General features: G+C 46.3%; 1 protein-coding gene across 1 annotated transcript in view; it reads right to left on the reverse strand.

Annotated features, from left to right (window-relative positions):
* Positions 1-22,761, reverse strand: part of DBNDD1 (dysbindin domain containing 1) — a 273,310-nt gene extending 250,549 nt beyond the window's left edge. Inside the window, exon 1 of the mRNA XM_078668426.1 lies at positions 22,546-22,761. Within this exon, the coding sequence (XP_078524552.1) occupies positions 22,546-22,576 (31 nt within the window). The 5' untranslated portion in view covers positions 22,577-22,761. The remainder of the gene's footprint in view (positions 1-22,545) is intronic.
* Between the last annotated feature and the right edge of the window lie 1,855 nt (positions 22,762-24,616).

The following is a 24,616-nucleotide window of genomic DNA, read 5'->3' on the forward strand; positions in this document are numbered from 1 at the left end:
CGATGTACTTTTTATGTTGGAGAATCCGGGGCAAGCCCTGCCCGCATGTATGGCTGAACTTAAGGCTTTTGAGAGGGTAGCTGGCTTTCGGATGAATGTGGAGAAATCCACGGCCTTGGACATTTCCCTGTCTCCGGCAACCAGAATTTACCTGCAGAGACTCTTTCCCCTGCGTTGGTCACGGACCCAGGTACAATACCTGGGGATTGCGCTAGCCCCGACATTGCAGGCAATGGTTTCCATTAACTATGAGGCGATGGGTGTGAAGGTGAGGGAGGAACTTGGAAGATGGAGCAAGGGGACGATTTCCTGGCTAGGCAGGGTAGCAGCGGTCAAAATGACCGTTTTACCCCAAATATTGTACTTATTCCGAGCACTACCTCTACAGCCCCCCAAGGGTTGGATTCAACAGATGCAAACTGAAGTGTCCCGCTTTGTGTGGCAGGGCCGTAAGCCCCGAATGCGCCGCGCCCTCACGACTCTGGCACCGGAGGCTGGGGGGCTGGGAGTCCCCGACCTCCGCAAATACTTCCAAGCGTCCCAATTGCGTTACTTGGTGGAGTGGAGTAGGTGGGAGTCCGACAAACACTGGCTCTTCCAGGACCAAGCAGTAGCCGGGCGCCCTTTACAGGAAATACCATTCCTTAGCAGGCCACACCGCCCCCCGAATCTCTATGCTTCTTATATCACGCGAGTTCCGCTGAAAGTGTGGGACTCTACCTATCGCACATTCGATCTCACCACCTTTCCCTCGCCCTTCACACCGATAGTGGACAATCCTGATTTCACACCGGGGACAGAGCAGGGGGCCTTCTCACACTGGAGGGACAGGGGCTGTAGGGCACTTTTCCACATGTACACCGCGGAGGGGGTTATTCCCTTCCAGAGCTTTAAAGATGAATATCAGATGGCCGAGACGGACCGCATGCGATACTGGCAAGTACGACACTGGGCCTTGCAGCCGAGCGTTAGAGAGTCAGCGGATAGGAAGTTGCTGCCGTATGAAAAGTGGCTCATAACCCGCACCTCGGACGCCAAACTCATAACTGACCTGTACAGGATGCTCCAGCTCCCATCTTCCCACTTCCACATTCCTGGTCGGGAGCGCTGGAACAGGGAGCTGGGGAGGACACTTAGCCCTAAGGAGTGGGATCATATTTCGTATAGGGCGAGACACTCAGCTTATCACGTGGGCCTCACGGAAACCTTCACCAAGATTTCCACATATTGGTATCACACCCCTGAACGATTGCATGAAATGAACAGGCTCCTTAGTGACAAATGCTGGCGGGAGTGTGGGCAGGTTGGTACATTAACACACATCCTCTGGGACTGCCCCGTACTGCAAGCCTACTGGTCGGCGGTGATAGATGAGATTGATGCAAGCTTTGAGATTGAACTGCCCCGGTTTCCAGCGTATGCCCTGCTGGGTCTCCCAAATGGCTTGATGTACCCGCTGAAATCTAGGAGGGGACGGCAGATTGCTATTATGCTGGGTTCGGCAGTCCAAAACATACTAATACACTGGCGCACGCCTACCATTCCATCACACACAGGTTGGCTGCACAGGTTGTGGCATGTTCTGGGGATGGAAAAGCTGTCTCTCACATTAGCGGGAGACGTGACCGGTTTTGAGGAGCTGTGGCAACCCTTTCACTCGCTATCACTCGCTATTGGCCACCGAATTTAAGGAAATTACATTACATGCCCCAGATACCTGAGACTGCTGCGGCTTACGCCCCCGTTGTGAAGCACTGTTCCATTGAGGGGGGGGGGGGAAGCAGGGCCACTCAGGAGCGGAGGGATTCGGGGTGGGTGATAAGGATGACGTTTTACTTCCACGATACGCAGCACTGGACAGGGAGGGTGGTGGGAGGAGGGGAAGCTTGTGGGGGGGGTGTTGTTTACTTAAAGAGAGGTATAGGATTTTGGGACGATGCTCCTTCTTTTTCCTTTTTTGCACATTTCCATGCCAGCCGCAGGATATTGAGGCAGCCCCCAGGGCTGGGACATTTGAACTCTCATCATGGGACAGTTCCTGCCGTGTATTTGGCATATCTGTATGTCTGTTCTACTATGCAACTGTACCTTTCTAATAAAATACTTTAAACCTAAAGTGACGGTAACTTTTCAATAGTTTGCACCTGCAATGGCAGTTGCTAATCATTGCCACATACTACTGCAAATCACAATTAGGAGAGGACGCCCCTTTAACACTCCTCTGTAAATGTTATTCAAAATATTTCCGAAAGGCCTTTACAACTTGCAAAATGGGTTTAGTACATAGCCCAGCACGGTCGAAATCTCTGCGAATCGCCTCAAAATGCTTTAGTACATCTGCCCACGTAGGTTTTTGTTACTGACTCAGCCAATGTAACAAAGGTGACTCTGCTACTCTGTCCGTTGCTGGTCCATGACCTTTACGGGTCCTAGTAGTGCCTTTGGCCCGTAGTGTAGTTCCTATCGTACCCCTGCAGGACCTGCGCTTTTGGATAACTTACACTGCGGGCATGGTGGCAGATTGATTCTGAGTCCCCCCCACTGCGTATGTTAGCCTTGTTAGCATTAGCTAGCTCACAGTGCCACTAGAATATCCTTTAATCAGAGAGATTTGTTTTTGGCAACCACATAACACAACAACCCTGATTCCTCAGACTCGTGGAAACAATGTACTACTTTTCGCCCAGTCACTCGTGCTTGCTCATTTGGTCTCAGATAGTTACAGAGAAGAAGTAGTTGAGCATGTTAACAATAAGAATTTATTGCACAGTTGTTCTTCTAGTGTAAAATATATGTGCTGCGACAACTGTTATACAGTAGCAGAGATATATGATCAGCAGTACAGTGAATTAAAGGGAACAGTACAGTTCTACCATTTTGCAATAGTCATGAACATATACATAAAATGCATTTATAAAATAAAGCGCATACTCCTACAATGCCTGTCTAGTTTTATCTAAGTGTACCTAGCATGTGAGTAGGTGTGAAAGAAGCCAAGAATCCCGCTAGGATTTAGTCAAGCCCCATTACCTGGATAATGAGAGTGTGGGACCTCGTCCTAGTCTCGAGTTGGACAGCCCGCAAAGGATAGTTAGCGGCGGGCTGGCGCAGCGGGAGCGCCGGGTGCGCACCGAAGCCGCGCCTAAGCCAAGCCCGTCTGCGCCCGTCCGCGCCAAGACCGCGCCAGGCGCAGGGCATGCCGACCAAATCCTTCCCATGATCAGGTATGACCCCTATGAATTACGTTCATTGCGTTACGTTATGGGAGCCCAACACTGTAAGGGCGGCCTTCTCAGCAATCTACTCTGGGGTCCTTTCTCGTGTCGTCACTGTAGGTGGACGTCCTTGGGTTCCACTGGCGGAGTACCTAAACCGCCCCCCACATCTAAGCAAAAGCTGGATACTTTTAAGGGAGGGCTCATTAATACTAGGTCCCTAGCGTGTCATGGTCAAGACATCCACGACCTTATACAATATCATGACTTAGATGCTCTTTTTATTACTGAAACCTGGCTTAATGACTCATCGAATCCCGATCTTGCAACCGCCCTACCCCCAGACTTTACCATCTTTAGGCGGGATAGACCCATTGGGCGGGGAGGGGGGGTAGCCTTTGCCATCAAGAAATCCTTCATGTGCCATACTTTCGACCTAGGCCACCTCAAGGACTGTGAGGGCATAGGCTTTGCAATCAAAATCAACGCTTCCATCTCCTTCTCAGGGGGACTTATCTACCGCCCCCCCGGGAATGCCACCCCCTTCCTGGACTCCCTTGACGATACACTCGGGTCACTCCTGACACATTACCCTACCTTCACTCTCCTAGGCGATTTGAACCTGCACCTGGAATCAGGCACACACCCTCACACCATCAGCTTCCAACAATCTCTCAGCATTTTTGGTCTCTCCCAACTTGTTACTTCCCCGACACATAGGGCTGGACATACGTTAGACGGCATTTGTTCTAATTTGACAACCATGACTACATCCCTCCCGATTCCGCAAATATGGACCGACCACTGTCTTATCCCCTTTGCCATCAAGGTAAACTCCTCCATGCCACCGAGCGCCAAGCGCCTCCTCCCTCCTTCTTCGACCAATTGGAAGAAGGTGGCTGAACGCATCAAGTCAGACTCCCAGCTTTTGGCCCCGACCCCCATCTTAGTTGGGAATGTAACGTCCGACTCTTGTAACTTCCACATTTGGATTGACAAAATCGTCTCTGACAACTCCAGTCCGAATCGTCGCCACCCAGACCGCCGTAAAAGAAAGCCCAATGCCCCCTGGTACACCCAGTCCCTCACTGAAAGCCACCTCCAATGTAGGATCCTAGAAAGGAAATGGAGAAAAACTTACGACGAAGCCTCTAGACTACTCTACATCCTACAGAGGAAACTTTATCTCTCTAGCATTAAAGCGGCCAAAAAGGAGTACTTTACCAAAGCCATAGAGGAAGCCCAGCAAAAACAACAAACAGTCTTCTCCATAGTTAAGTCCTTCACTCATCCCAAAGCCCTCCTACCTGAAATTCCTCCATCCCAAACCTTATGCAACCAAATTGCTGATTTCTTTATAGATAAAATCGCCAACATTCAGAAAGATTTCCCTCAACCCCTTACTACCACTCATGACGCCGTCACAATTCCCTCCACCTTCGGCAGTTTCTCACCAGTCTCCCTTCAACAAACTCATAAGGCTATCTTGGCCTGCAAATCGGGAGCCCCCATGGACTCATGCCCCCCTAGCATTCTTCACCATCTCATCGAGGCTGTAAATCCCACGATTAACGCTATCATCAACGAATCCCTCGAATCAGGCATCGTTCCCGATGACTGGAAAAAGGCCATAGTGAAGCCTTTAATGAAGAAGCAAAACAAATCCCCCACTGACCTCACTAACATGCGCCCAATTTCCTTACTACCCGCGCTTGGCAAAATCACGGAGCAGCTAGTATACGGCGAGTTAAAAACCTTTGTAGAGAACAATCACCTTCTGCACCCCCAACAATCAGGGTTCCGTCCTGGCCACTCCACTGAAACCGCCTTGATTGAATTATCTGATTCTATCAAGTTCTTGCAGGATGAGGGGAGACAGGCTGTACTCATCCTGCTCGACTTAACAGCAGCGTTTGACACCATCTCGCATGCCATTCTTATTAATAGAATGCGCGAGATTGGTGTGACAGATACTGTGCTGACATGGATTACATCGTTCCTGTCCAATAGATCCCAAACGGTTTCACTAGGCCCCTACCTCTCCAGAGAAAGACCAATCACATCAGGAGTCCTCCAGGGGTCCATACTTAGCCCTCTTTTTTTAACATTTACATGACCCCCCTCCTTGCACTGATAGAATCCCACGGAATCCTTGTCACATCGTATGCTGATGACACTCAGCTTGTCGTCACCATCAATAAAAAATGCACGGATGCAGTCTTTAGATTTAAGAATTGTCTCTCCGAGGTCTTTCTATGGCTGAATGGTAACCACCTCAGATGTAACAGTGCCAAGACTGAGATCATACCCCTAGGGAAAGACTTGTCCTTTTCCCCAAAAGACTGGTGGCCAAAAAACTTAGAAGCCCCGCCGAGTGCTGTTTCCTCGGCACGTAATCTTGGCATCCAATTCGACGCATCCCTCAGCTTTGATGATCATGTCCGCATCACTGCCGCTAGCTGTTTTAGTCTCATTAGAACACTGAAGAAATTCTTTGACTTCCTCCCCATCTCAGCCAGAAAATCAGTCGCGGTTGCTCTAGTCCTCTCTCGACTTGATTATTGCAACGGACTAATGGCAGGAGTGAAAAAGTCCACCCTTAGGAAACTGCAAAGTGTTCAACACGCGGCTGCCAGACTCGTTCTCAAACTCCCCAGAAGGTCCTCAGCCTCAGCAGCCCTCAATACCCTCCACTGGCTACCTCATCACAAAAGAATTTTGTTTAAACTTCTACTCACTGCATTCAAAGCCACTAGAAAAACAGGTCCCCTGTATTTCACCAAGCGCTTTATGTATTACAATCCTACGCGCTGCCTGAGATCCTCAGGAACCAACCTTGTCGTTATCCCAAGATTTAAGTTAAAAACGCGAGGGGGGAAGACCTTTTCCTTCCTAGCAGCAAGAGCTTGGAACAACCTCCCCGTTAACCTTAGGCTAGCTGATACTGAGAGCCACTTCAGGAAACTCTTGAAAACCTGGGTATTCCAGCAATCTGACTCCTCAGTTTTCGCAGCCATCTGATTCATTCATCACTATGTTTCTTTTTTCTGCACGCTCAGCGCCAAGATGCTCCTTCCGGAGCGATAGTCGCGCTTTATAAAATCCCATAAATATCAAATATCAAATAGTTAGACCACTGTCAGCTGGCTGCGACTGCATGCAGGAGTCTCAGTTTCTCTGGTCAGTGTGTCAGCCTGGAAGTCTCGGTTCCCTCTAACTACTGATAGCAAGAGGTGATTTATTTATACAGAAAAGTATAGAGTCCCTTTGTCACTTGTATCTGGTGTTAGCCATTGTTGGATATGAAGATGACGTATGGGATGAACAGTTTACGTAGATGTTTATGCAGGTGGATTCTAGCCCCTGCCTGGTTTCCTAGAACTCTTATGAATACGTAATCATACTGGATGAGCAAATCCAAGATGGTATAGGAGGCCATTGTTCGGAAAAAACCCTCCTTCTGTACCCAAAGCACAGTCTAGATAAGGTTCAGCCCTCAGCGCCCATTATTGTGTAGAATAGAAACTAATGTAGGTGAAAGATTATGCCTATATTAGGGCATCTCAAACCATGCCTATATTAGGGCACCTATATGAAACATAACAGGCAATTGCCTACTATATTAGCAACAAGATATCAGCTTTAACCCAGACCGTGGCACTGTGGATACCACAGGAAACCTACTGTGTCTTAGTAGTCCGTGGCTGGCTCTCACTGGTTCTTATTAACCATACTGTATCAAGTACTATACAGCACTGGTATCCAAGGTACACCAGACAGACCTTCAATGGCATCCTTTTCGGCCTGGGTACCTGATGGTCCTTATTAATTAATCAGTGGTTACTGAGGTTCCGTGACGATTTGAACCCGTGTTTTTAACATTGTCGCAAATACATAATTTTGGTATCAGTGAACCGCAAATGATCCATCTAGTATATCCTGGTGTTTTCGCTATGCTACGAGCAAGAGCACTCCTGTTACAAACACATTTCTGTTCTACCCATGGCATCCATCTTAGATTACGGCAGACATTTTGTATTCTTTGCCCTCACATAGTCAATGGACACGCAATGACCTCTTTCAATTAAGGACACATAGGCTTTAGCAGGCAATTCACCTTGCTAGTGACACGTGCACCTTAGGCAAGCAACGCTGTGGCAGCATGACTCAGCAAGAGCTGCCTCCCCAGCCTGAGGCCAGTCCTGCTATACTGGTTCTCGTGTCCGTTGGCCTGATCATGATTAGGCGGCCGAAGCTGGTAGCCTTGCCCATTTACGACCCACAAACATCTCTTATCCTACTGTTCTATCTTCTGCACCTGGCTCTGCTCCTTTCCTTCTGGGCCTTTATTAGGGGGAGGTAACGAAATTTACGATGAGGCGGTCCGGGTCTTGAATGAGAAATTGACATGGGATTATGATGGAATAGTGGGAACCCCTCGTTCGTAATGTTTTGACATCAGATATTGTTGACGATTCCTGTGCAACGCCAAATATTTATTGTTTAAGATACAAAGGTTTTTGAATGTGCTAACATGTAAAGAATTTGCCTGAAGCCCAATATTCAGTATATAAGGAGCAACCCTCTTTGTACAAATTGAACAGGCTCCTAGATACTGCCCATGTGTAGTTTCTGTGACTTCTGTGTCCCTGCAGTAATAAACCTTTGGTCTTTGACGCCACCATCGAGAAGCCCGTGTTTCTGTTTGTTTGTGCACCGAGGCAGGTAGAACTCCGGGGTCTTCGGGTGTTATCCCTGACACCTCTGGACGGAACCAAAAAGTCCAGAACTCCAATTGGCGCCCAACGTGGGGCGACGTCATTCGGTACCGGTCCAAAAGCCTGAAGAGTTCGAGAAGCTTCGTGTGAAGATTCCAGAGGGAGGCGCCCCACTTCATCGATCCCGGCATATCGCAAAAGTGGCCCGACGTTCTCTTCCACGAGGGTTCCCGTTCGGATGGCTACAGTGGTCCGTTGCTTTGACCGTCGCCCTGTCTTGGACCCGAGGTGCAGTCCTTAGTACGGCGAGACGTGACGGGTTTCTCCTTGGTGACGTCTTCAGTGCCTCAGTTAAGTATTAAGTGGTTGCTAGTTGGTTACTTCGTAAGGGTTGCTCCTGTTTGGATAATCCTTTTAGTTTTTGGTTTGGTTTGGTTTCGTAAGATTATCACTGGTTGTTCTGGTTAAGATAATCATTTGGTTTAGTTTGGGTATCGATACATTTGTTCGCTTTGGTAGGCCTAAGTTCTTGGTTCGAGTGCGCACCTTTTGTTTGTGTTTTGTCTGTTCTGTGTTCCGGATTATAAAATGGTAAGTCGGAAAAATTGTATGTTGTCTTGTTTTAGTTGCAACAGTGATTCCCAGTTGGAGGACTCGTGTTCGGTTCCTCCGATTGGAACTCCCCTTTATGATCTATATTGCAAATTTGGTGTGGGCCCTATCTCTTATAACGAGGTATGGATCCACTATACAGAGAAAGATGGTGTCCTTAGTTGGCCACTGCATGGTAGTTTTGAACCCCAAGTTCTTGATAATTTAGAAACGAAATTGTTCAAGAAGAAAGCCCGGCCGGCAATGTTTGATTCTTTCCGTTATTGGCGAAAAGAATCTAAACAGAGAGAAATTAAAAAGTTGAAGAAAGAACAGAAAAAGCAAGAGTTGACTTTAGAACAGTCTGCTAAGCAGCTGCAACTCAACGAGTCTGAGAAAGCGATGGAGGTGGCCAATAGAGAGCGTAATTTAGCGATAGACAAGTGCTATCCTGCTTTGCCATCGAGTACAGCTAAGATAGTAGAGGACCCCGAAAAGGATCCCCTGTTGTCTTACTTGTTACGATCACCCCCACCGTATGCACAGGGTGCTACGGCTCCACCTATACCAAATGTTCAATTACCGGTTGCTGGCCTACCTGGTGTTCCTGCTCCTCTGAATCAAGTTCCTGTACCTCCTGTGGTCAATATTAATGTTCCTTCGACACCCCCTCTTCCAGGGTTGCCGGCTTCTTTACCTATACCTGTATCGCTCACACCTGCTAGTTCACAGGCTATTTTGCCCGCTACTCCTACTGTTCCTGTTCTATCTGTTCCAACTGCTACTCTATTTACTGCTTCTGCTAATATTATGACTCCGCTTTCTGTTTGTCGGAGAATCACTGACTCTGTCTCTAATATTCTATCTCCCTTCTATAAAACTCTGATTAAGACTCCTACCTCTGACTCTGTGCAGAGACGTAGTCAGCTTCCCAGTACTGAAGAGCGAGGAATATTAGATTCCACTGCTCTTAGATGGGTTTCGAAAGTTGGAAGATATAATGTACAAGATGTATTAAATACATTTATGCAATGGAACGAACCGACACAACGATATGTGTTCGATGAAATGTGCTTCCTTCTACGTGAGGAATTGGAAGAGGATGACTCTGAATCAAATAGGGAAGAATTAATTAATGTTCAGAAAGAGTTTGCTGCAGGTATGATAGTTGGTCAAAATATAAAAGAAGCGATGGAACTGATTTTAAGTTATAGGAATGACCCATCCCTTCGTTCACCGAGGGAGTTAGAGAAACGTAGTACGAAACAAAATCGTCAATACCCAATGAGGGAGGTTCCACCAATTTGGCGTGAAGCTGTGCAAGCTAATGTAAACCTTGGTATTGCAGCCGCTCCAGCCCAATTCCAGAGAGTATGGATACATATTCCATGGAAGCGAGCTGAAGTATTAGCAGTGAAACAGGCCTTGCCAGATCCGCGTAAAAATCCTGCAGGATACTACAAAGAGTTGGCTCAGACAGTTGACGCTTGTGTATTGAATCTAGCTGACATAGATCTGCTATTTGGTAATGTAGTACCGCAACCAATTTGGGCTAAGATTCGTAAAGAGAATCATCCAGTTGCCCTAGGTGGTGATTGGGCAGCTATAATTGCAGCGGATGGTCAACAAATAGGTGGTTCTAAACCTGAACCCTTAATTGCTAATTTGCCTGGTAGAATAATCGATTTAATGAAAACCCTGATGCCTGCATTACGCGTTAACTGGGACAGATTGTCCGCGTGCAAACAGAAAAAAGACGAAAGCGTCTCCGACTTTTTCACAAGATTCGAGGAGACTTTCGTGGATCATAGTGGTCAAGATATGAGCACAGAAGGAGGCCAGAGATTATTTGTTGATAAATTTGTGCACAATCTGTTGCCAGAACTTAGTGGTAAATTAAAGAATTCTGAAAGTGCGTGGGCTGTCTCTACGACTGCGCAAATACTTGCGACTGCCCAGTACTATGAAAATAGGGATAAAGAGGAGAAAGAAAAATCAGATAAAAAGACGAAAGATTTAAAAACGAAAGTTCTTTTACAGCAAGCATATCCGCCTCGCATGAATAATTCTCATACACAGCAAGGGTCATATCAAAGGACGGAGTATAATTCTCAGAGGCCACAGTACCAATGGAATCAGTGTGCTTATTGCAAAATGGAAGGCCATCATAAGACTGAGTGTCCAGTCTTAGCGCAAAATAATGCTGCGACAGCTCAGAGAGATCGTGGTAGTTCTATACAAAACTCTAGAGGTCGAGGACGAGGTGCTATGCCTCCACAGACAAGTGATCGCCCTTCTAATCATTTCGATCAGCGAAATGGACAATCTGCCCAACAAAATAGGTCTCAACAGTATCATGTTGAAGACTACTATGAAGCTAGTGAGGAAGTTCAGCCAAGAGAGTACTAGGACAGCCATGGACAAAGAGAGGGAGTAGTATCAGTTCCAGTAGATCAGAGTGGGCCTTATGTCGCAGTAGCAACATCAGGTATAGTCGAACCGTTTCTGTTGGATACTGGTGCAGCAAAAAGTTCTATCATACATGCGAAACTCCCTGGCGCACCTTTGTCTGGCTCAACAAACGTTTCAGTAGGTTTTTCAGGCGCCCCTGTTCACAACCCTGTTTCTGGTCCTTTGTCTATTTCTGTTGGACCCCGCCACTTGAAAGCACCCCTGATTTTGACGACAGGTTGTAATGAAAATCTGCTTGGTTTAGACTTGTTAAAACGCCTATACGCGACATTGTACTGTTCTCCGGCAGGAGTACAGCTTACGTTAGGTAAAAGAATAATTTCTCCGATGTACTTGTCGATGGATGCGCTCCCACCAGAGCTGCGTTCTCTCCCTAATACTCTTTGGGCGACTGGTCCTAATGATGTAGGTCTTTTACAAATTCCACCATATGTAGTAACTTTGAAAGCAAATGCCAAACTTCCACGAATACCACAATACAAGATCTCGAGTGAAGGTGAGCGTGCGCTCCTACTGATAGTGCAAGATCTGATCAAGAAAGACGTTGTAGAAGAAACTAGAGGTAATGTCTGTAATAGTCCTGTACTGCCTATTCTGAAACGAACTGACCCAACAAAACCTCCAGTATATAGGTTTGTAATTGATCTTAGAGAGGTTAATAAAATTGTGATTCCACAGTTTCCTGTGGTTCCAGACATTACTGCATTGTTAACGTTGATTCCTGCTACAGCAACATGGTTTTCGGTTATCGACTTGAAAAATGCCTTTTTCAGCATTCCGATAGCCGAGGAAAGCAGAGATATCTTCGGTTTCTCTCTAGGAGGACGAAGCTTCAGGTTTAAACGTGCTCCACAAGGTTATTGTGAAAGCCCGTCCATTTATAGTCAAGCATTAAAAAGCCAGTTAGACTCCTTTGTACTTCCTCCTGGTTCTGCTTTAGTACAATATGTCGATGATCTTCTAGTGGCTGCCGATGACAAGGAAACTTGCAAAACAGCTACAATTTCTTTATTGCATCATTTGTCAAATTTGAATCACAAGGTGTCACCTTCAAAAATGCAATACTGTTGCCAAGAAGTGACCTACCTAGGTCATCTCTTGTCAAAGGAGGGAAGGAAGTTGACCCCAGAGAGAATAAAAGCAATTACACAGATGAATGTTCCTAGCACGCAGAGAGAAGTACGTGCCTTTTTAGGTATTACCTCATATTGTAGGCAATGGATCCCAAATTTTTCTCTTTTGGCAAAACCGTTGGTAGCTTTGACTGGGAAAAATGTTCCGAGTCCAGTGCCATGGTCTGCCGAATGTCAGGAGAGTTTTTCTGAGTTACGAAATGCACTGTGTTCAGCTCCTGTATTGGGTACACCCGATTACAGTAAGCCATTTACGCTCTATGTCCATGAGAGAGAAGGTTGTGCGTTGAGTGTTTTGACACAGAAATTTGGTGATAAACAACGCCCTTGTGCGTATTTTTCATCAACGTTAGATCCGGTAGCTAGAGCGTTGCCTAGTTGCTTGAGAGCTACAGCCGCAGCTGCGGCCTCCATTCGACAATCTGCTGGTTTAGTAATGAACAACATGCTAGTGGTTATGGTTCCTCATGCTGTGGATACACTCATGAACCGAACCAAGACGCAGCACCTTACCAGTGCTAGATTATCAGGTTACGAACTGACATTGCTAGCGAGTCATATTCAGATCAAAAGATGCAATGTATTGAATCCAGCAACATTGTTGCCGACTAGTCAAGAGTCGAGTGATTCCAAACCACACGACTGTTGTTTCAGAACTGAGGAAGAAACAAAAGGACGAATTGATTTAAAAGACACTCCGTTATCAGATCCAGATGGCACGTTGTATGTTGATGGGTCTTGCTTCAAATTGGAGAATGGTGATGTGACTGCTGCCTATGCAGTAACGACTTTGAGTACGATTGTGGAGACTGCAAGAGTGAGTCAGAATTCTGCCCAGGCTGCAGAATTGATCGCGCTAACAAGAGCGTGCGTTTTAGCTAAGGGAAAGAGAGTGAATGTGTTCACAGATAGCCAGTACGCGTTCGGCGTAGCCCATAGTTTTGGCCGTTTGTGGAAAGAGAGAGGTTTCATTACGTCCCATGGGACTAAGATTCAACATGGTCAGCTAGTTAATGACTTGTTGGAATCTCTAACCTTGCCGACTGAAGTTGCGATTGTGAAATGCAGTGCTCATAAAGCAATCACGGATGATGTTGGTCGTGGGAATGCTTTTGCTGATGAGACTGCAAAACAGACAGCTAGAAATATGATGAGTAGAATGTATGTTGCAACGTCTGCAAGATGGATTTCTGAGTCTGGAATGTGTGAGGACACAGTGGAAAGCGTGAAAGAAATTCAGGAAGAGGCGACTGAGGAGGAAAAGCTTGCATGGAAAGAGAGCACGGGTAAATTGGACCCGAGTGGGTGTTGGATTGACTTGTCGGAACAACAGCGTTGGATGTTGCCTGATGCGTATGTGCTTGCAGTAGTAACGATGGCACATGGAGCAGCGCACATCAGTTCTAAAGGGATTTGTAAGATGTTGGCTCCAGTTTGGAAGAATGATGGGATTAGTAAGTGTGCAGAGAGAGTGGTGAGAAATTGTATGGTATGCTTGATGCATAATCCTGGCAAGGGAATCCCCACACCTGCAGGTCACTTCGCTCCTCCTTCCTGCCCCTTTGAAGTGATTCAGTTAGACTTCATTCATATGGATCGTTGCAACAATCTAAAGTACGTCCTAGTGGTAGTTTGCGCGTTCTCCAGATGGATCGAAGCATACCCACTGAAGGACAATACTGCTTTGTCCACTGCCAAAATCCTTCTTAAAGAATACTTCCCCAGATTCGGAATGCCACGGATTGTATGGTCAGATAATGGAAGTGAGTTCGTAGGGAAAGTTATGCAGAGTGTGTGTGCCGGCCTAGGGATTAGACAAAAGTTTCACAGTGCGAATCATCCCCAGTCCGCGGGTTTAGTTGAGGGTTACAATGGCACCCTTAAACTGAAACTTGCTAAGATACAAGCGTCCACGGGTTTGCCCTGGCCAGATGCACTGCCTTTGGCTTTGTTATCAACAAGAGCAACTGTACATTCTAGAGTAGGGCTTAGTCCATATGAAATAATTTTTGGTCGTCCTGCAAATGTTTGGGGGGTACCTAGACCGAAAGAATTTAAGCAGCTGGAATACCCAATGTTAATTGATTACCTTTTCGACTTGACTGCTAAATTGAGCCTTATTCACCAACAGGTTTTCGATGCATTGCCAAAGCCACCGGAGAGTCCAGGTCATCAGCTGAAACCTGGGGATCAAGTAGTCATTAGAAATTTTGCAAGAACGAAAAATCTTCAGCCCAGATTCGTTGGCCCCTTCCAAGTCTTATTGGCGACGAGAACTGCTATTCGTGTGGCCGGACGGAAGAATTGGATCCACACGACACACGTCAAACGTGTGCCTCTGCCACTTCCTTACGACAACTGGGTAAAGAAAGGAATCAGTGCCTCTGAAGCAGAACAAATACCCAGTTTCATCCCTTTCAGTGATGCAGAACTGATCACTGATACATCAAACTCTGGCTCTCCTCCTGAAACTGCTCTTTTGAACCCTGAACATTTGCCATCTGCACCAAAAGAACATTTGCCATCTGCAAACGTGAACATTGCAACGTCGGCTGAAAATACATTGTTTCCAGATCAGACAGCTCCTGCAAAACTGAGATACAACTTGCGATCTCGCAATATGGACAAATAAAGCAGGAAACTGCCTATTTTCACATTTGAATTTTTGATACATTGCCTCCAGCCAGGAAGTTTGCTATTATTTTGTTGTTTTAAATTTTGCCTTGCCGTCTGGGTAGCCGTAGGGTCGTGGCTGTGTGCTTAGTTGAATCTGCGGGGGTCAGACACAAGGTCGATCTTTCTGTTAGTTCTGGGAACTCCCAGGGCTGATAGAGGCATTTTCATCTACGTACACATCATCAGTGGTCACGAACGGATTGTAGAAGATGGAGCTTCCTGAGCTGCAACGAAAGAATGTAATTTATGTTCGCAGAAATAGACTGTACAGAATACTTCACAGCAAATGCTTTCTAATGCAATGTGCAGTTACATTTTTAATTGTTTTGATAACGTTGGTGGGTGGAATCATCTTTGGTGTGCATTTGATTTTTATGCCGGTAACTACAGTACCTCCCCTTGATCCTACGACTTCTACGGTTTCTTCTATGCATTCTTTTCACTCGTTTCCTGAACACGAACAAGCTCGACGCTCAGAATTTATTAACAATACATTTGTACAGCTCTTGCATCAACACCAACTGGTAGTTAATACTACAGACTGCTGGGTGTGTGGCTTGATACCTCACACTATGGATAAAGGCATTCCCTATCTAGTCTTGCCTTTTAGCTATAATGGATCATTTCAGGCCTTTCAGACCATTTTTTCCTATGCCCTTGAGACCTATCCTTCGCGTCCACTACGGTCCACTAAATACAACTCAGCCAACAAAGCTTTAGTCCAGGGAATTATTGACATGATTAAAGACGTCAATAATACTCCATCTTACCCTAGAGATGAATTACGGGTGTATTTGAGTTGGAACTCTACAGAGTATCGCCTTAGTTTGGGAGAAAGCAAGCGTAAAAGCTCCACTTCAGTCTGGGTTGTGCCTCACCGAGGTCAGGTCTGTTTGCAAGGAAATGGGAGAAATCTGAGAGCTCAGCTAGGGAGGAGTGAGTGCGTTGAGACTTACGTATTTCCGTCTAACTCCTCCCCTGCCTTCCTTACTGCTAGGGGTACTTACTTCATCTGTCAAGACAGAGCGTATACATGGCTGCCTGCTGACTTCTCAGGTTCATGTTATATTGCTCGATTGTTACCTCCGACATACACTGCTTCTTCAGATTATCACAAGACCAGAGTAGCAAGAGGTGTCTTCAGCAAGGAAGATACCGCTGGTCAGGAAGCTGGAGACTTCTTCAAAGGTTTCCTTCCGTTTTGGGGGCCTATGGCCAATAGTAGAAATCTACGTCAACTAACACGGGTAGTTGAATCTACTATTACAGAAACTGCTGGTGCCCTTAGTAACTTAACAGCTGAGCTTCAGGCGGATCGTCTTATGACGTTGCAGAACCGTATGGTTCTAGACGTAATACTTGCAGATCGAGGTGGGGTATGCAGAATGATCCAATCGAGCTGCTGTGTTTTTATTCCCAATAATGCTCCAACCGTCTATCAAGCGATCTCTAAGCTACACAAGATTTCCGACTCTATACACGTAGACAAGGGAAACTGGTCCTTCATGGAGTGGTTTTGGACTCTGGTATCAGCGTGGGGATGGAAGGTTCTGATGGTCATTGGTGTCATCCTAGTATTTCTGTTCTCGTGCTGCCTTATTATCCAATGTGGTCCCGCTTTGTGTAGTCTCTGTGCTGCAACCTGTTTCAGAAAACCACCTACATTTGGGGAGAAGGTACGAGACAAGATGATGATGCAACAACATGTCACTGACCTAATGAGCATAGAGTTAGATTCTGACATAGACTGAGTAATTGCCTATGTAAGGGCAAAAGGAGGGTCTGAGGTTCCGTGACGATTTGAACCCGTGTTTTTAACATTGTCGCAAATACATAATTTTGGTATCAGTGAACCGCAAATGATCCATCTAGTATATCCTGGTGTTTTCGCTATGCTACGAGCAAGAGCACTCCTGTTACAAACACATTTCTGTTCTACCCATGGCATCCATCTTAGATTACGGCAGACATTTTGTATTCTTTGCCCTCACATAGTCAATGGACACGCAATGACCTCTTTCAATTAAGGACACATAGGCTTTAGCAGGCAATTCACCTTGCTAGTGACAAGTGCACCTTAGGCAAGTAACGCTGTGGCAGCATGACTCAGCAAGAGCTGCCTCCCCAGCCTGAGGCCAGTCCTGCTATACTGGTTCTCGTGTCCGTTGGCCTGATCATGATTAGGCGGCCGAAGCTGGTAGCCTTGCCCATTTACGACCCACAAACATCTCTTATCCTACTGTTCTATCTTCTGCACCTGGCTCTGCTCCTTTCCTTCTGGGCCTTTATTAGGGGGAGGTAACGAAATTTACGATGAGGCGGTCCGGGTCTTGAATGAGAAATTGACATGGGATTATGATGGAATAGTGGGAACCCCTCGTTCGTAATGTTTTGACATCAGATATTGTTGACGATTCCTGTGCAACGCCAAATATTTATTGTTTAAGATACAAAGGTTTTTGAATGTGCTAACATGTAAAGAATTTGCCTGAAGCCCAATATTCAGTATATAAGGAGCAACCCTCTTTGTACAAATTGAACAGGCTCCTAGATACTGCCCATGTGTAGTTTCTGTGACTTCTGTGTCCCTGCAGTAATAAACCTTTGGTCTTTGACGCCACCATCGAGAAGCCCGTGTTTCTGTTTGTTTGTGCACCGAGGCAGGTAGAACTCCGGGGTCTTCGGGTGTTATCCCTGACACCTCTGGACGGAACCAAAAAGTCCAGAACTCCATTACCAGGTAACGAAAAGGATGAACTGAAGACTTAAAGCCCCTTAATGGCATCGAAAGTCAGAAGTAATCAAGTTAATGCTCAACAGACTCCTGCTTCGCAACACTCTTTAAAGGTGCCTTCCCCTTTTGATGCGAACTAAGCGACAGGCAGTGTATTCAGGGTACCTAGGAGGACTGATGATGCGTCAGTGTTCATAAGAAGGCCTGCTTCGTCAATGATGACAATGCAGCTCTGAGTTGCCTGTGCATCATGACAAACAGGAATGGAAGAAATACATGAGGCTGGAGAGAAGTAAGGCTAGAGGAAAAGCTGAAACACAATAACACCAAACCATACGGGATGGTAAGACATCAACCATGCGTTGACATCTCGAAATGGAGCCTCATTTCCATGTTGCGACGATTTGCCGCTCATTTCCATTCCAAGCGATATCTGCTGTCATATCTGCTGTCGTATCCTCATTTTCATTTTAATACCTGTGCATTAACGTTTTTAATATTCAGCATTTATTGACATCAAATTTAACTACATTACACAGTATGTATGCTCTAAGGTGCTGATTTTTAATTTAAAATGATCTATAAATTTTTCATATTACGAGACACCGTACATGCCATACCTAAAAATCGAGTGTAAAGGTATGTCCGCAGTGTGCTCGTCGGAAGCCGGAGAGTATCAATCCAATGGCCCCTACCATGTTGCATCTCAGGGGCGTAACCCAAGCCCCTGAGGGGCAGGGGGCCACAACCCCTTCAGGGTCCCCCTAACCCATCAGGAGGTCCCCATTCAGGTCAAGATCAATGAATACCTGTGAGACATAGTAGACTCCAGAGCCCCTCATCCCATTGTGCAGGGGGGAGGCGGGGGGCATGGTTTTGTGTCACACCACTAGTGTGTCTGATACAGTATATAATAAAGTATATTCAGCCCCTCTGTCAACGAGTGTGGGGAGGCCACCTCAATACCTGGGCCTTTTCACTGCAGCGTCACTTCCTTTCTTATTTGGAAAGCTTGTATAATGAATCAATATCAACCAAAGCACATGAAACACGGCCCTGATGACATCCACACTTGAATAATGATTGCTTCCGAGTCACAAAAATATTTGCATATCGGCACCCTCGCCTGTGTGAATTTCCGGAACTAAAACCCTTCCCTGAGCACTCTTGAAACATTAGGCGGCTTCCTAATCCTCTTTAAGTGAAGGAAGTACAACTGCGCATAGGAAAGTCCCTCCGTTTAGGTCAACTGAACTTTTCCCCCACTTCAAAACATATTTTTCTTCCCTGCAGAAACTCGCTCATCTCTATGCCCATCAATTTTGGGGATGCTCCGGTCACGTTCCCTCTCTAGAAATATATGTACTAGTGCTCGTGACGGGAGTAAATCCTCAAGCGGGGAGGATGTAGCCTTACGGCTTGAGCGGTCGACTTTGAAGCTGGGGAACCGGGTTCGAGTCTGGGCAACGACGCTCAACATCCTGTTATTCTGGGGAAATCACAATCTCCCCGCTCCTAACAAAAATGTGTCCGTCTGTAACGAAACTGGTGCTCATGTAAAGCGCTCTGATACCGGGTCAAGTTTGCACTATATAAAACTCTTTAAAAAGTGTTTCCATAGCGAGAATGGGTGCCGTATATTAAAAATAACATATATTTGGTATCCTGTGCCCTCCACTATCTCTAGTCATTTCTCACCTCCTCCTCCAAAATATAAACAAAAAGTAATTCTGGTTTCTTGCCTGTTGCAACAGTAACTGAGCCTTGCCTCAGCATCCCAACCAAGGTCAAACTGTGAGTCACAGAACAGAAAGACTGTGAAAGAGGCCATGTCAGACCACTATCAGCCATGCGCAACCAGAGGACATTTGGACATGATATTGTTCACATTCTGTCCATCAATTGTTCTTTTCGCATTTGTCACCCCTAGTGGGACGGGTATGACCAGATGTGGGTCTCGTGCTCTCCATGCCACTGGAGTCAAGCTATCTTGGCTGATGAGGGGTGAAACCCCAAAACCGGTCCTAGGATGCTTGTTTCCTGTTCAGGGAGGACCTGGTCTGGCAGTTCGGGCTGGACTTTTCCCATTGGTCACAGTGTCAAGACTGATTTGCATATGGCTGGGTCCAAACTGGAATGGCATGGTGAGCAAAAAACACTATGGATTTCGGCCTTGATCTCTGTACTGGGGTGAATGTATGACATTGTTCTGCATTCTGTCCATCAATTGTTCTTTTTGCATTTGTCACGCCAGGTCCAATGGACCCCAGAACAATGAGGGAGTTACACAGACTATAGGTGGGGTCTCGGGCGGGCCTTTTATGGAGGCTCTAGGAATGAGATTCAAAGGCCAGGGCTGTGTTTGTTTACAAACAGCAAGTGTCAATACATTTTGAGAAATCTGTAAAGCCACACAAACTGATGCTGCATAGCAGGGCTCTCGAGGCAATATACTCCAAGATATCAGCTGTAATCTGAAAATACAATAGCGCTCACAACATAAACATGATATCCATGGGGATCGGCATCCATGGCCAATTCCAACCACAGCCAAGCTCCCACCCAACATATGCCAAGTCAGCAAACCAGAAGCAGAGCCCAGTGCTGAAGTTCAGAGGGCCAACTTTACCCCTGCCGAACCTCCACTCACACCTGGGAGCAAAATCACAGTTTTGGGATTGCAAAGAAAAGGCAGAGCTCTAAATTAACCCCTTGACCGTGGCGCAAATTCCCCTGCGGTGCTGGAGTTTTAATGAGTGGGCGGGGTTCGGACGTCCGGGGGCCATCCTCCGCACACGCCCACTGTGACGCGTGACGGCTCCCGGCCGTCACGCGCACACAAGAGGTTAAGGCCTCAGTTGCTTAATTTCCACCACAGCATGCAGACAAAACACCAGCAAATAAAATGTGGTTTCTCACGTGCACCGTTCGTTGTTCATAGAGGATCGCTCCTTTAAACGTAAAGGGTTTGCCGGGGTGGAGAGGGAACAATGCTGATGAGGTGCAGGAGGAAGTAGGTATAAATATTGTTGTGCTGTAGTGGCTTTTAAAAAAAATTGTTTTAACAATTTTGTTCCACAACCGTAAACAAGGATTTTCTTTTGTCAATGAGACCAGCATCGGCAAAAAGTATGGCAAAGCCTTCTCCTTTATCTCTCTTTTTCCCTTCCTTTCATTTCCCAGCTTTCTTTCCCAATTTCTAATTTCTTTTCTTGCTGTCCCTTTTTTTTCTCTCATTTCTCACTGCTTCCATTTCTTTTTTTAAATATTTGTATTGATTTCTCACTGGATAACATTTTTGGAGACTGGCACTATTTTTCATGGTCAGCCTTTGTCTAAGAAAAAGAGTGGGCGAATGCAGAAAAGGGACAAAGAAGGAAGGAGAAAAAAAGGAAAAAAGTGACAAAGGGAGAAAGCAGGGATGAAAGGAACCGGCAAGAGTGAGATAAAGTGGCGGCGAGTGTATATAGGTGGAAGCAAGACCAGTGTGTCTTGTCATTCGGTAACCCTAACATCTGGCAGTTCTGGCCGCAGGCTTCTAAAAAAATGTGGGTACCGGCACTTATTCCTTTCCAAATCAAGACACCCCTCCCCCCTCATTTCTTGCTGTACCATATACAGCGTACTGCCAACCTCCTGTTCCTTTCCCTTCTGCCAACCACCATCCGCACCACCTCCATCAGAGTTATGAATGAAACCATACTTTGGCAGACACCAGATCCAGACCCAACACAACACAACACAACCTCCCACCACATCCTACACAAGTTCAAGTTAGTTTATTTGATTCAAATTTTTAGCAATAAAATTACAATTTTAGTTTTAAAATTATCTATCTAATACAATTTTTAAAATGATTTAAAAAAGTTATACACTTTGATACACACAAATTCATTAGGTGGAGCGTTGCAAAGGGTAATCAAATTCTGAACAGAATTTATATTACATTTGATTTTGATCGGTGTTATGTATCGGTTCCTGGCAGCGACAATAGTCGGATTTGGACAGGCAAAGAGAACATGTTCCAGATCTTGCACCCCACCTTTATATAAGTCACAGAGGTTAGACCCTCCTCCTTTTGGCAACCATTTAATTGTGTATGATTTCAGGGGTAGTATCCCTACACAATATCCTTTATAAGCGGGGAGACTATTGATGACAAAATCAGGGGGGCTGATAGAATAGAGAAGCAGAACCAGCTCCAAAATTCTAGGGAGCTCTTGAAACACGTATTTGCAACACAAGCTGCTTCAAGCTAAACAACAGAAACAGACGATAATAGCCTTAAATTTAGATCAATGTAAAAACATGAAGAAAATATACAACGCAATTTAAAAAAAAAATCAAAAAGATCAATTACCAAAATATCTACCATAAATAAATATCTCCCTTCAAAAATGTTAACTTTTTTTAATCCGCTAAATTCAACCAAACTAGATCCATGTCTACATTTCTGTAGGGGACTGTTTAACTGAATATATATATATATATATATATATATATATATATATATATATATATATATATATATATATATATATATATATATATATATATATATATATATATATATATATATATATATATATATATATATATATATATTCTTGAGTATGTTTTCTGCAGTCTGTGTTTTCACATGCAGCTATGGCTGAGTTCGTTCCAAGCCCCCTGACCCGCCTAAAGTCTCCCATGCCAGGCAAAACTGATCCAGTGTGGTGTCCGTGCACGAGAAAACAGCTGCATCATGTCTTCCTGACATCAAACAAGCTCCTGCAACTCCAATCTGCTTCCGGAGGCACTTTGGCCTCGAACCCAGAGCTGCCGAATAACTTTCTGCTTCTGACAGGCACCACCTCCCCTGGCAGCATCAGAGCAGGCTAGCAGCCTGCCCGCAGCAGCATAGCAACACAATCCTCTTACCATGTCCCTGGCAGATCATCCCCTGGCCAGACACACCTGTTCCCTGGCGGGGAGAGCGGGTGAAAGGAAAAGAGGTGCCTTACCTGGGGTCCCGACCCCACCTTCAGCCTCCATCCAGCCAGCCTGGGCAGGTGTCTCCCTCCCGGCCGAGCTGAGCAGCAGAAAGAGGCAGAGGAGGAGGGCGGGGAGCTGCAGCAGGCGGCGGCAGACACTGGCCCCCACCCGGCGCTCGCTCCAGCCTCAGCCCTCAGCCCGCCTGCAGTGAGCGCCGGCTCACGCATAGACACACATTGCAATGCAAGGCGAGAGAGGCCGGGCCCGCTCATAGGCTGCAGCGCCGCCCTGCGAGCCGAGCAGTGCATTGCATATGAGCAGACGGGGCAGGGGGAGGGCGTGATGAGGGAAGGTGCGCGTGCCTCAGTACTATAGAGGAACAGTGAGGCACCCCTGCACGAAGTCCAGGTATCAGGAGACAGACCTGCAAGGGGTGAGGGAGGGGGCAGCTGGGGTGAGGCAGATTGAAGGGGGCGGAAGCCCAGGTGAGCATGCACCGGGAGCCAAGGCTTCCTTAAAGCGGCCCTCAGAGGAGAGGCGCAGGGTGGAGGGGCGCAGACGGGGCTGGGAGAAAAGGCGCTTAGGTGTGCATGAACGTGAACGGGGCGGAGGTCAGGCGTCGCACAGGGCGCACAAGTGACAGGGGTGCAGGGGGACAGGAGCGCCTGGTTTGAGAGAATATAGTAGGTAAAGGTGTGCGCATATATGTGTGGAGAGCAGGGGCTAGTAAGTTATGTTGCGCTGCTTTTCTATAGCGCTAGAAATCTAGATATCCGGATAGGTGGAGCCGCAGGGGAGAGTCGGGGGCGCCCGTGGAGGAAGGAAGACAGAGGGGGCAGAGAGTCGGAGTCTAGGGGTGAATGCGCCATGCGGTTTTGTGTGCTGGGGAGTCTGAAGGGAGAAGGATAGGTTGAGGAGGGAGGGAGGATGGAAGGGGGGTGTAGGGTCCTTCTTTGAACGGGAGACCGGTTCATTCTAGACACTTTATTGTTGTAAGCGTGAGGTGACGGCAAAAAAGAGAGGTACTGTGAGTGAGAAAGTGTGATGTTACCAATGATACCATGTGTGAACTGGTAGTTTCTTCCAGTTGATGAGAATCAAAAACAAGCATTGGCGTTGCCAATAGGTCTCGCAGTAGGAAAGTTGGAGCTATTGGTTTTGTAAATGACAAACAAAAAAAAGGCATTGTTATTTGCAATTGTAATAGCTCCAACTTTCCTACTGCGAGACCTATTGGCAAGTGATTCTTTCTCAGGACAACTTTTCTGTGCCTAGAGGAACAAGTCATGGTTGGAAAAGATGCAAGAGTTTATTACACAACCACTTGCAAGGACAATAGGCCTGGCATTGGCTGTCGCCCTTTTGGCTTTGGGTTTGTGGTCGAATTATGTGGTGAAGTTGGATTGTGTGGTGTAGAACTGTGGCATTGAATGATACTTATGCTGAACAGCTTAACATTGAAGTACCTCAGATGCAGTACTCTGGTAACAGTGAGGGAGCATTAACCAGGGGCTATGGAGCACTGCGAGATTAACCTCCAGCGGCAGAGCCACAGGGGCAACTTAAACCAAGCGAAGCGCCATAGAACAACCTAAAATAACGTAGCAGCCCTTGTATGGCCAAGAATCTTAAGGGAGTCTGGGAAAGGCCACCTGGGTACACCCAGTAAAGAGGCAGACCAGGGGCAGCTTGGGTTTGCCTTTCATTCATGCCTTAAGTCTATATGCTCAGAGGCTCCTAGCCCATTGGCAAACAAAGGGTGTACAGAAGCCAATCCTTTTTTTAATCTAACTAACCTTTCAGAATCGTGCCCAGAAGTGTTGAGGTTTCAGATGTTAGGATGGAAACCAGTTGTGCTTGTTTTGCATGCTGAGCTAGCTCTGGTTTTCCGCCGCATTTTTTTTTACCTGAACGTTTCTGCAGCAAGCCAGCTGCTGTTGCAGTGCCAGTGTATAATTCCCCATGAAACTCACTCAGGTCATGCAACTTTACAGTCTATGGATGTAAAAGAATTTTAGTAAAAGCTGCTCAGTTTTATTTTCTGAAAATGTAAGCGCGGTCAGTACCGACAACTAAATGCGCTTGCGTTATTCAAAGTAT

Source organism: Lissotriton helveticus, chromosome 12 (genome assembly GCF_964261635.1).
Source record: "Lissotriton helveticus chromosome 12, aLisHel1.1, whole genome shotgun sequence".
NCBI classification, from domain to species: domain Eukaryota; kingdom Metazoa; phylum Chordata; class Amphibia; order Caudata; family Salamandridae; genus Lissotriton; species Lissotriton helveticus.